The sequence below is a fragment of the Harmonia axyridis genome, chromosome 5 (genome assembly GCF_914767665.1).
Source record: "Harmonia axyridis chromosome 5, icHarAxyr1.1, whole genome shotgun sequence".
In the NCBI taxonomy this organism is placed as follows: domain Eukaryota; kingdom Metazoa; phylum Arthropoda; class Insecta; order Coleoptera; family Coccinellidae; genus Harmonia; species Harmonia axyridis.
In genome coordinates, this window is record NC_059505.1 from 24476933 (window position 1) to 24490352 (window position 13420).

Sequence of the window (13420 nt, forward strand, 5' to 3'; positions counted from 1 at the left end):
GATGAAACTAAAACAGCCAGCGATACATCCGCATCAGAAACAACCGTAACATCAGGCAGAGGTTCTACAGAAACTTCAAGTAATCCTACGGACTCTTCTGAACCATCTGATAGCACACGATCATCTTCTGATACATCTGCGTCTGAAAATCCAGTGACATCCAGCAGTGGTAACACCGAAACGACAAGAGTTCGTACAGATACTTCAGAACCATCTGATGAAACTGAAACAGCCAGCGATACATCCGCATCAGAAACAACCGTAACACCAGGCAAAGGTTCAACAGAAACTTCAAGTATTCCTACGGACTCTTCTGAACCATCCGATAGCACACGATCATCTTCTGATACATCTGCGTCTGAAAATCCAGTGACATCCAGCAGTGGTAACACCGAAACGACAAGTGTTCGTACAGATACTTCAGAACCATCTGATGAAACTAAAACAGCCAGCGATACATCCGCATCAGAAACAACCGTAACACCAGGCAGAGGTTCTACAGAAACTTCAAGTAATCCTACGGACTCTTCCGAACCATCCGATAGCACACGATCATCTTCTGATACATCTGCGTCTGAAAATCCATTGACATCCAGCAGTGGTAACACCGAAACGACAAGTGTTCGTACAGATACTTCAGAACCATCTGATGAAACTGAAACAGCCAGCGATACATCCGCATCAGAAACAACCGTAACACCAGGCAGAGGTTCTACAGAAACTTCAAGTAATCCTACGGACTCTTCTGAACCATCTGATAGCACACGATCATCTTCTGATACATCTGCGTCTGAAAATCCAGTGACATCCAGCAGTGGTAACACCGAAACGACAAGTGTTCGTACAGATACTTCAGAACCATCTGATGAAACTGAAACAGCCAGCGATACATCCGCATCAGAAACAACCGTAACACCAGGCAAAGGTTCAACAGAAACTTCAAGTAATCCTGCGGACTCTTCCGAACCATCCGATAGCACACGATCTTCTTCTGATACATCTGCGTCTGAAAATCCAGTGACATCCAGCAGTGGTAACACCGAAACGACAAGTGTTCATACAGACACTTCAGAACCATCTGATGAAACTAAAACAGCCAGCGATACATCCGCATCAGAAACAACCGTATCACCAGGCAGAAGTTCTACAGAAACTTCAAGTAATCCTACGGACTCTTCCGAACCATCCGATAGCACACGATCATCTTCTGATACATCTGCGTCTGAAAATCCAGTGACATCCAGCAGTGGTAACACCGAAACGACAAGTGTTCGTACAGATACTTCAGAACCATCTGATGAAACTAAAACAGCCAGCGATACATTCGCATCAGAAACGACAAGTGTTCGTACAGATACTTCAGAACCATCTGATGAAACTAAAACAGCCAGCGATACATCCGCATCAGAAACAACCGTAACACCAGGCAGAGGTTCTACAGAAACTTCAAGTAATCCTTCGGACTCTTCTGAACCATCCGATAACACACGATCATCTTCTGATACATCTGCGTCTGAAAATCCAGTGACAGCCAGCAGTGGTAACACCGAAACGACAAGTGTTCGTACAGATACTTCAGAACCATCTGATGAAACTGAAACAGCCAGCGATACATCCGCATCAGAAACAACCGTAACACCAGGCAGAGGTTCTACAGAAACTTCAAGTAATCCTTCGGACTCTTCTGAACCATCCGATAACACACGATCATCTTCTGATACATCTGCGTCTGAAAATCCAGTGACAGCCAGCAGTGGTAACACCGAAACGACAAGTGTTCGTACAGATACTTCAGAACCATCTGATGAAACTGAAACAGCAAGCGATACATCCGCATCCGAAACAACCATAACACCAGGCAAAGGTTCTACAGAAACTTCAAGTAATCCTACGGACTCTTCTGAACCATCCGATAGAACACGATCATCTTCTGATACATCTGCGTCTGAAAATCCAGTGACATCCAGCAGTGGTAACACCGAAACGACAAGTGTTCGTACAGATACTTCAGAACCATCTGATGAAACTAAAACAGCCAGCGATACATCCGCATCAGAAACAACCGTAACACCAGGCAGAGGTTCTACAGAAACTTCAAGTAATCCTACGGACTCTTCCGAACCATCCGATAGCACACGATCATCTTCTGATACATCTGCGTCTGAAAATCCAGTGACATCCAGCAGTGGTAACACCGAAACGACAAGTGTTCGTACAGATACTTCAGAACCATCTGATGAAACTAAATCAGCCAGCGATACATCCACATCAGAAACAACCGTAACACCAGGCAGAGGTTCTACAGAAACTTCGAGTAATCCTGCGGACTCTTCCGAACCATCCGATAGCACACGATCATCTTCTGATACATCTGCGTCTGAAAATCCAGTGACAGCCAGCAGTGGTAACACCGAAACGACAAGTGTTCGTACAGATACTTCAGAACCATCTGATGAAACTAAATCAGCCAGCGATACATCCGCATCAGAAACAACCGTAACACCAGGCAGAGGTTCTACAGAAACTTCAAGTAATCCTGCGGACTCTTCCGAACCATCCGATAGCACACGATCATCTTCTGATACATCTGCGTCTGAAAATCCAGTGACATCCAGCAGTGGTAACACCGAAACGACAAGTGTTCGTACAGATACTTCAGAACCATCTGATGAAACTGAAACAGCCAGCGATACATCCGCATCAGAAACAACCGTATCACCAGGCAGAAGTTCTACAGAAACTTCAAGTAATCCTACGGACTCTTCCGAACCATCCGATAGCACACGATCATCTTCTGATACATCTGCGTCTGAAAATCCAGTGACATCCAGCAGTGGTAACACCGAAACGACAAGTGTTCGTACAGATACTTCAGAACCATCTGATGAAACTAAAACAGCCAGAGATACATCCGCATCAGAAACAACCGTAACACCAGGCAGAGGTTCTACAGAAACTTCAAGTAATCCTACGGACTCTTCCGAACCATCCGATAGCACACGATCATCTTCTGATACATCTGCGTCTGAAAATCCAGTGACATCCAGCAGTGGTAACACCGAAACGACAAGTGTTCGTACAGATACTTCAGAACCATCTGATGAAACTAAAACAGCCAGCGATACATCCGCATCAGAAACAACCGTTACACCAGGCAAAGGTTCAACAGAAACTTCAAGTAATCCTACGGACTCTTCTGAACCATCCGATAGCACACGATCATCTTCTGATACATCTGCGTCTGAAAATCCAGTGACATCCAGCAGTGGTAACACCGAAACGACAAGTGTTCGTACAGATACTTCAGAACCATCTGATGAAACTAAAACAGCCAGCGATACATCCGCATCAGAAACAACCGTAACACCAGGCAGAGGTTCTACAGAAACTTCAAGTAATCCTACGGACTCTTCTGAACCGTCTGATAGCACACGATCATCTTCTGATACATCTGCGTCTGAAAATCCAGTGACATCCAGCAGTGGTAACACCGAAACGACAAGAGTTCGTACAGATACTTCAGAACCATCTGATGAAACTGAAACAGCCAGCGATACATCCGCATCAGAAACAACCGTAACACCAGGCAAAGGTTCAACAGAAACTTCAAGTATTCCTACGGACTCTTCTGAACCATCCGATAGCACACGATCATCTTCTGATACATCTGCGTCTGAAAATCCAGTGACATCCAGCAGTGGTAACACCGAAACGACAAGTGTTCGTACAGACACTTCAGAACCATCTGATGAAACTAAAACAGCCAGCGATACATCCGCATCAGAAACAACCGTATCACCAGGCAGAAGTTCTACAGAAACTTCAAGTAATCCTACGGATTCTTCCGAACCATCCGATAGCACACGATCATCTTCTGATACATCTGCGTCTGAAAATCCAGTGACATCCAGCAGTGGTAACACCGAAACGACAAGTGTTCGTACAGATACTTCAGAACCATCTGATGAAACTGAAACAGCCAGCGATACATCCGCATCAGAAACAACCGTAACACCAGGCAGAGGTTCTACAGAAACTTCAAGTAATCCTACGGACTCTTCTGAACCATCTGATAGCACACGATCATCTTCTGATACATCTGCGTCTGAAAATCCAGTGACATCCAGCAGTGGTAACACCGAAACGACAAGTGTTCGTACAGATACTTCAGAACCATCTGATGAAACTGAAACAGCCAGCGATACATCCGCATCAGAAACAACCGTAACACCAGGCAAAGGTTCAACAGAAACTTCAAGTAATCCTACGGACTCTTCTGAACCATCCGATAGCACACGATCTTCTTCTGATACATCTGCGTCTGAAAATCCAGTGACATCCAGCAGTGGTAACACCGAAACGACAAGTGTTCATACAGTAACTTCAGAACCATCTGATGAAACTAAAACAGCCAGCGATACATCCGCATCAGAAACAACCGTATCACCAGGCAGAAGTTCTACAGAAACTTCAAGTAATCCTACGGACTCTTCCGAACCATCCGATAGCACACGATCATCTTCTGATACATCTGCGTCTGAAAATCCAGTGACATCCAGCAGTGGTAACACCGAAACGACAAGTGTTCGTACAGATACTTCAGAACCATCTGATGAAACTAAAACAGCCAGCGATACATCCGCATCAGAAACAACCGTAACACCAGGCAGAGGTTCTACAGAAACTTCAAGTAATCCTACGGACTCTTCTGAACCATCTGATAACACACGATCATCTTCGGATACATCTGCGTCTGAAAATCCAGTGACAGCCAGCAGTGGTAACACCGAAACGACAAGTGTTCGTACAGATACTTCAGAACCATCTGATGAAACTGAAACAGCAAGCGATACATCCGCATCAGAAACAACCATAACACCAGGCAAAGGTTCTACAGAAACTTCAAGTAATCCTACGGACTCTTCTGAACCATCCGATAGCACACGATCATCTTCTGATACATCTGCGTCTGAAAATCCAGTGACATCCAGCAGTGGTAACACCGAAACGACAAGTGTTCGTGCAGGTTCTTCAGAACCATCTGATGAAACTAAAACAGCCAGCGATACATCCGCATCAGAAACAACCGTAACACCAGGCAGAGGTTCTACAGAAACTTCAAGTAATCCTACGGACTCTTCTGAACCATCTGGTAGCACACGATCATCTTCTGATACATCTGCGTCTGAAAATCCAGTGACATCCAGCAGTGGTAACACCGAAACGACAAGTGTTCGTACAGATACTTCAGAACCATCTGATGAAACTAAAACAGCCAGCGATACATCCGCATCAGAAACAACCGTAACACCAGGCAGAGGTTCTACAGAAACTTCAAGTAATCCTACGGACTCTTTCGAACCATCCGATAGCACACGATCATCTTCTGATACATCTGCGTCTGAAAATCCAGTGACATCCAGCAGTGGTAACACCGAAACGACAAGTGTTCGTACAGATACTTCAGAACCATCTGATGAAACTGAAACAGCCAGCGATACATCCGCATCAGAAACAACCGTTACACCAGGCAAAGGTTCAACAGAAACTTCAAGTAATCCTACGGACTCTTCAGAACCATCCGATAGCACACGATCATCTTCTGATACATCTGCGTCTGAAAATCCAGTGACATTCAGCAGTGGTAACACCAAAACGACAAGTGTTCGTACAGATTCTTCAGAACCATCTGATGAAACTAAAACAGCCAGCGATACATCCGCATCAGAAACAACCGTAACACCAGGCAGAGGTTCTACAGAAACTTCAAGTAATCCTACGGACTCTTCTGAACCATCTGATAGCACACGATCATCTTCTGATACATCTGCGTCTGAAAATCCAGTGACATCCAGCAGTGGTAACACCGAAACGACAAGTGTTCGTACAGATACTTCAGAACCATCTGATGAAACTAAAACAGCCAGCGATACATCCGCATCAGAAACAACCGTAACACCAGGCAGAGGTTCCACAGAAACTTCAAGTAATCCTACGGACTCTTCCGAACCATCCGATAGCACACGATCATCTTCTGATACATCTGCGTCTGAAAATCCAGTGACATCCAGCAGTGGTAACACCGAAACGACAAGTGTTCGTACAGATACTTCAGAACCATCTGATGAAACTGAAACAGCCAGCGATACATCCGCATCAGAAACAACCGTAACACCAGGCAGAGGTTCTACAGAAACTTCAAGTAATCCTACGGACTCTTCTGAACCATCTGATAGCACACGATCATCTTCTGATACATCTGCGTCTGAAAATCCAGTGACATCCAGCAGTGGTAACACCGAAACGACAAGTGTTCGTACAGATACTTCAGAACCATCTGATGAAACTGAAACAGCCAGCGATACATCCGCATCAGAAACAACCGTAACACCAGGCAAAGGTTCAACAGAAACTTCAAGTAATCCTACGGACTCTTCTGAACCATCCGATAGCACACGATCTTCTTCTGATACATCTGCGTCTGAAAATCCAGTGACATCCAGCAGTGGTAACACCGAAACGACAAGTGTTCATACAGACACTTCAGAACCATCTGATGAAACTAAAACAGCCAGCGATACATCCGCATCAGAAACAACCGTATCACCAGGCAGAAGTTCTACAGAAACTTCAAGTAATCCTACGGACTCTTCCGAACCATCCGATAGCACACGATCATCTTCTGATACATCTGCGTCTGAAAATCCAGTGACATCCAGCAGTGGTAACACCGAAACGACAAGTGTTCGTACAGATACTTCAGAACCATCTGATGAAACTAAAACAGGCAGCGATACATTCGCATCAGAAACGACAAGTGTTCGTACAGATACTTCAGAACCATCTGATGAAACTAAAACAGCCAGCGATACATCCGCATCAGAAACAACCGTAACACCAGGCAGAGGTTCTACAGAAACTTCAAGTAATCCTTCGGACTCTTCTGAACCATCCGATAACACACGATCATCTTCTGATACATCTGCGTCTGAAAATCCAGTGACAGCCAGCAGTGGTAACACCGAAACGACAAGTGTTCGTACAGATACTTCAGAACCATCTGATGAAACTGAAACAGCAAGCGATACGTCCGCATCAGAAACAACCATAACACCAGGCAAAGGTTCTACAGAAACTTCAAGTAATCCTACGGACTCTTCTGAACCATCCGATAGCACACGATCATCTTCTGATACATCTGCGTCTGAAAATCCAGTGACATCCAGCAGTGGTAACACCGAAACGACAAGTGTTCGTACAGATACTTCAGAACCATCTGATGAAACTAAAACAGCCAGCGATACAGCCGCATCAGAAACAACCGTAACACCAGGCAAAGGTTCTACAGAAACTTCAAGTAATCCTACGGACTCTTCCGAACCATCCGATAGCACACGATCATCTTCTGATACATCTGCGTCTGAAAAACCAGTGACATCCAGCAGTGGTAACACCGAAACGACAAGTGTTCGTACAGATACTTCTGAACCATCTGATGAAACTGAAACAGCCAGCGATACATCCGCATCAGAAACAACCGTAACACCAGGCAAAGGTTCTACAGAAACTTCAAGTAATCCTACGGACTCTTCCGAACCATCCGATAGCACACGATCATCTTCTGATACATCTGCGTCTGAAAAACCAGTGACATCCAGCAGTAGTAACACCGAAACGACAAGCGTTCGTACAGATACTTCAGAACCATCTGATGAAACTAAAACAGCCAGCGATACATCCGCATCAGAAACAACCGTAACACCAGACAGAGGTTCTACAGAAACTTCAAGTAATCCTACGGACTCTTCTGAACCATCCGATAGCACACGATCATCTTCTGATACATCTGCGTCTGAAAAACCAGTGACATCCAGCGGTGGTAACACCGAAACGACAAGTGTTCGTACAGACACTTCAGAACCATCTGATGAAACTAAAACAGCCAGCGATACATCCGCATCAAAAACAACCGTATCACCAGGCAGAGGTTCTACAGAAACTTCAAGTAATCCTACGGACTCTTCTGATCCATCCGATAGCACACGATCATCTTCTGATACATCTGCGTCTGAAAAACCAGTGACATCCAGCAGTGGTTACACCGAAACGACAAGTATTCGTACAGACACTCCAGAACCATCTGATGAAACTAAAACAGCAGGCGATACATCCGAATCAGAAACAACCGTAACACCAGGCAGAGGTTCTACAGAAACTTCAAGTAATCCTACGGACTCTTCTGATACATCTGCGTCTGAAAAACCAGTGACATCCAGCAGTGGCAACACCGAATCGACAAGTGTTCGTACAGACACTTCAGAACCATCTGATGAAACTATAACAGCCAGCCATACATCTGCATCAGAAACAACCGTAACACCAGGCAGAGGTTCTACAGAAACTTCAAGTGTTGCTACGGACTCTTCTGATCCATCCGATAGCACACGATCATCTTCGGATACATCTCCTTCTGAAAAAACATCTGAGTCAGATACGACTGTGTTTTCCAGCATAGGTTCGACAAAAACGAACACTCTTTCTACCGATACAACCAATCCATTAGAAACATCTGAAACATCGTCAGCCACATTCGAATCTGATTCGACCTCGACCCCTAGCCAAGCTTTCACTGAAACAACTAGTAATGCAACCAATACAACATATTCATCAGGTGCCACCGAACCATCACGTAGAACATCTGATTCAGAAATGTCTTCGACCACTCCGTCATACTTTAATTGTCCCTCTGTTGGAAAATTTCCAGATCCTGTCTCCTGCACAATATTCCATGTATGTGTCAATGCGATTTTCGGTTTGGTGGATGTTCCATATGATTGTCCCTCTGGTACTCAGTACGATAGTGTTAACGCAGAATGTACAATTGACCCGGTCCAATGTCCTGGGGAACCTACGTTAGTCTGCAAAAAAGCTGGAATTTATAAGAATCCTTATCATTGCGGTAGGTATTATAGGTGCACGTGGCGTTATATTAGTAACCGCTATGAAATAAAACAATTCAGATGTCCAGATTTTACTGAATACAGCGAACAATCGGCTAAATGCATCAAGTCTGAAACGTGCCAGCAGAACAACACAGATTTCAAATGTGTCCAGGCTGGCAAATTTCCAGTCCAAGAAAATTGTAAGGAATACTTCGAGTGCTCAAATGGATTGAATGGGTTAATTGAGCAAAGGAAATCTTGCGATCTGTACCAACTATTTGATAGACATTTGGGACGATGTCGTAATGAATGTTTGGTCAAGTGCCCAATAGATGATGATGAAACTGAGATCGAGGAGGGAAAAGTTTTTATAAAAGAACTGCTCGAAATATGATCAGACATTGAATCAATGAACTGCAAAATGTGAACTGTTGTACATTAAGTAACCATGTAATATAATATATGATAATATGCTAGTTTATTATTTGTCCCTATTTCTTGATCATCATAAATAATAAATATAGATTGTCCCAAACTTAGAACTCACTGAAACCATCTCGAGAACTATGAGCCATAAAGAAGATCATTAATATCTTGATTCGTTCTCGAGTTACAGGGAAGTTCTATAAAATGATTGTTTCAAATATGTCGCTATATCTCGTATTTTCAGTAAAATATTTGTTTTTCGGTCATTTTATGGTTTCTATGATACTCGTATAGTGTCTTCGAGATTAATTACCGTTGTAACGAAGTCTGATTATTCCAATAAGAATGATTAGGCTCCGTCTGAAGAGGAATTCATTATTTTTCGTTCAAATTAATCATTCTGATATATTCCGTACATCTTGGAATTAATTTATCAATTGTTCACCGCGATAATGAAAAAGTCCATACCTCATGTTTTCAACCAACCAGGATCTCGAATTATCGGATTGAAATAATATAATAAATTATTGGTTTCGGCGTTTTCGCCATCGATATATTTTTCCAGATGTTAAATTGTGTTCCGTCGAGAGAATTTTCTCGAAAACGAGGTTTTTGTCGACATGAGAAGTCACGTGGACTGGATTCTTTTACCGTCCCCCCCACCGAGGTTATAAAAGGGTGTAACCGGCCGAAAATCGGCATTCAGATTTAGGACGTAGTAGATGATTATTAAAGAAGTAGTTGTAATTTAGATTCAGATATTCATTAAAGTTTCAAGTTTGAGATTTAGTCAAGAATATTATTATTCAGAGTGAATTAAAGGGATTTAGGAAGAGTGAAATTGGAAATCAAGCGTTTATAGCCTTGAATTGGATTCTTGGGCCAACATTCAGAGAAAAATTCTCCGAGAGAATTGTTTCGCCGTGCAGAGCCGTATCTAGGCACTATTGCGCCTGTGGCAATATCTTAGACAGCGCCCCCCATTTTCGAAGATTTTTTTCATCGATTATATTTTCTTATTGTATTTTTGTGATCATAACTCAAGTCATATATTTTCTGATTATTTTATGCTTGGTACGCAAATTCTAGGGAAGGCTAGCAATATTTTCAAATGTTTTCAACAAGGGCGTAGAAATGGGTGGTAATTATCCCCCCCCCCCAATATTTCCAAAATATGAAATTTCAGAATTCTCGCGAAGACGAAAAACAAAATTTTTTCCATAAAAAGAACCAATAATCATTTTACTTTCCTCTGAAATCGACACGGAGTACAAAATCGGACCCTTTTACGGTTTATGAGTTTATTATCGCTTTCAAGATGAGTACTTTTACTGCACTACGAGCACATCTATGTCCGAGGTTTATTATTTTCCCTTATCTATCCGCTTTGTCGGTGTCGCCCCTTATTTGCCATCTGTAACTTTCGCATTCGTAATCGGTATGCACTTACTCGTTGTTTTCGGTTTTTTGTTTCATTCTCGACACAAAATTTCAATACTGTAGTTATCAAAGTACTGCACTGAGTAATTCGCATCGAAAAATTGTCTGGGCCGTGTTATTCAATTTATTTTGATTCATTTAAATTGCAATTTAATTGTGCAGGTATCAGTTTTGAATTGATTATATCTTAACGGTGTTCCTATAATGTGTACAAATGAAAATGACATATTTCTCGGATCATTTTGAGAAAAAGTCGTAAAACATGAATCTGCAAACGCTTTGGTTTTGAGATACCGGTGTTAAAGTTTTTTTTCTCATAGGACCTTCCCTTCACAAGATATTTAACTTGAATTGGCATAGATCTTCCGATTTAAAGTAATCATCTTGTGATATGCTTATTTTGTATGCAAATCAACAGGGTGATATTTTTTCTGGAAGGGTACCTGCTTCTTTCCACCAGAACTATTTTTTGGTGAAGCACTGGTTCTATAGAAAAATGTGAAAAGAAACTCTGGTCTAGTACAACACTTTTTGGTTTGTTGTAGTTTTGTCGTATTAGCTATCGATTTCGAAAAAAAAATTCAACCAGCTCTCTGGTAATCCTCAGGAAGATCCAAATTATTATAAAAATCCAGTTAGAAAGCTATGCTGAATAAATTAATTATAACAAATGCGAGAACAAATGGTACTTATAAACAAATTCTGTAGCGAAGATTAATAAAGATTCGATGAACTAATAAATATAAGCATCACTAAAAAGTATGGCTATACAAGAAACACCCTGTATCTCGAAAACAAAGAGTTTGCGGGCTCATGTTTATGGGACTTTTTTGTCTTAAAATTATCCAAGGAATATATTCCTTCGTAACTCTGTTTCAAGAAAACCCAGTATAAGGTGAGAACAATCGAATTGATAAAAAAAAAGGGTAATTAAGTCTCAACTTCGTTATCAAACCTCTTTTTCTCACATTACAGATATGAGTAAACGTTGTTATAATTTTTTTTTTCGAGAACCCCCCTGGTTTCCAGATTCCTCGGCATTGCGCGTTGCGAGGCGTATACATGAAAACCGAGTTGTGATCTTTCGAATTATTAATTATTACCTATGTCTGGTGCTCCAATATTTTTTTCTCTTGATATTTTTGGGTGCCCCTGCAGATCTTGCGCCCGTGGCAAGTGCCACCTTTGTCACGCCCTAGATACGGTACTGTCGCCATGAAGTAGTTAAATTTGTTCATTCAGATAATTTCACTTCTTCAAACTAAGATCGTAATCTGCATTGTTGAGAGTAAAGGTCCCGCAAAATATAACCGACCGGGGATTTTGTTTTTGCCCTCAGCACTGAAAATCTATTGTTTGTTCAACATCGTCGTGATTCCGGCATTTTCATCAATCAGCTCACCTGTTAGTCATTTTCTGGGGAGTTTGCTCATTATCCTTGTTGCTTTTCTTGCGAGGTATCATTCAGGGGATTTCATTTGATAGAGACATCGATAGGGTGGTGAACTGGTGGAGTTTTCAACGCGGTCCACCATCCTTAGCTGTCCTAATCCGTTGCTGTGGTCTATTGAAAGGGCCTTATGTAGTCTAGAGGCCGTTGGATCATCATCAATACGTTGGCAGAAGTTGCGCCATTATTACTGTTCTCAGTTGTTGCCGCTCCATATACGATCTTGTCCTCCGGCGCTAGTTATATATCTCGTTCTAAGACCATAGCAACAAAATAAGCAGACTAAGGAAGAGAAGACATGTGTAACCTGACCGCTTCGTGGAAGATGGCCCGTTTCGTGGAAGATGGCTAAGTCCGCAATTCTTACCAGCGACACGGACGCTTTATCTTATCTTAGTCTGTAATAAACATCTAATACGAACACTTGTATTTGATTTCAATAAAATTCTATCGTAGAATTCACTGGTAATTTCAATTGTAATATAAAAGTTTTTAAAAACAATCTTGCTGGACCAAAAAACATAAGTGGCGCAGTCGACGGAGTTTTCGCGAGTTTTCATTGTGAAGGACTTTTGAGTTTCAACTCATTAAGCGAAAAAACGAACCCATCAAAAAGACTTGGTGCAACCGTGAAGTTCCATCGAGGATACAATCACGCAGCGAGGCATGAAGATTTTGATGTTCAACTGGATCCTGTAAGTGAATTGAATATTACCATTGTTTATGTCAGACTCCTCTGATTCCAATCCTATTGATTCAATTTCCGAAAACAATTCTATTGAGTTAGAGACAATTCTTGATTTAATTAACACATTTGATAATTTAAACATTACTGAAGAAAGTAATACAGTAAATATGGCAGTAACGCCCAATTTTGACACAAAGAATCTTTGTATCGTACCGGAATTTGACGGTAACCCAAATAAACTACACAGATTCGTAAAAGCTTCTGAATCGCTTTTACTTCACTATTTTGATGTTAATAACCCTAATAACTTTCAAAATACCTTACTGATTAATGGAATTTTGAATAAACTTCAAGGCAAAGCCGAAGAAGTAGTAGCTATTCACGGCGCAACTAATAGTTGGGAAGAAATAAAAAATTCTCTTATTCTAAATTTTGGCGATCAACGAGATGAAAACTGTTTGAATCAAGATTTAG

General features: G+C 41.8%; 2 protein-coding genes across 2 annotated transcripts in view; both read left to right on the forward strand.

Annotated features, from left to right (window-relative positions):
• Positions 1-2994, forward strand: part of LOC123680897 (dentin sialophosphoprotein-like) — a gene marked incomplete at its 3' end in the record, with an annotated part of 37313 nt that extends 34319 nt beyond the window's left edge. Inside the window, exons 4-5 of the mRNA XM_045619017.1 lie at positions 2693-2745; positions 2929-2994. Of these exons, the coding sequence (XP_045474973.1) occupies positions 2693-2745; positions 2929-2994 (119 nt within the window). The remainder of the gene's footprint in view (positions 1-2692; positions 2746-2928) is intronic.
• Positions 2995-8709: 5715 nt separating this feature from the next.
• On the forward strand, positions 8710-9336 carry LOC123680898. Its single transcript, XM_045619018.1, has one exon. The coding sequence runs from the start codon at positions 8710-8712 to the stop codon at positions 9334-9336; it is 627 nt and encodes a 208-aa protein (XP_045474974.1).
• Positions 9337-13420: the final 4084 nt, after the last annotated feature.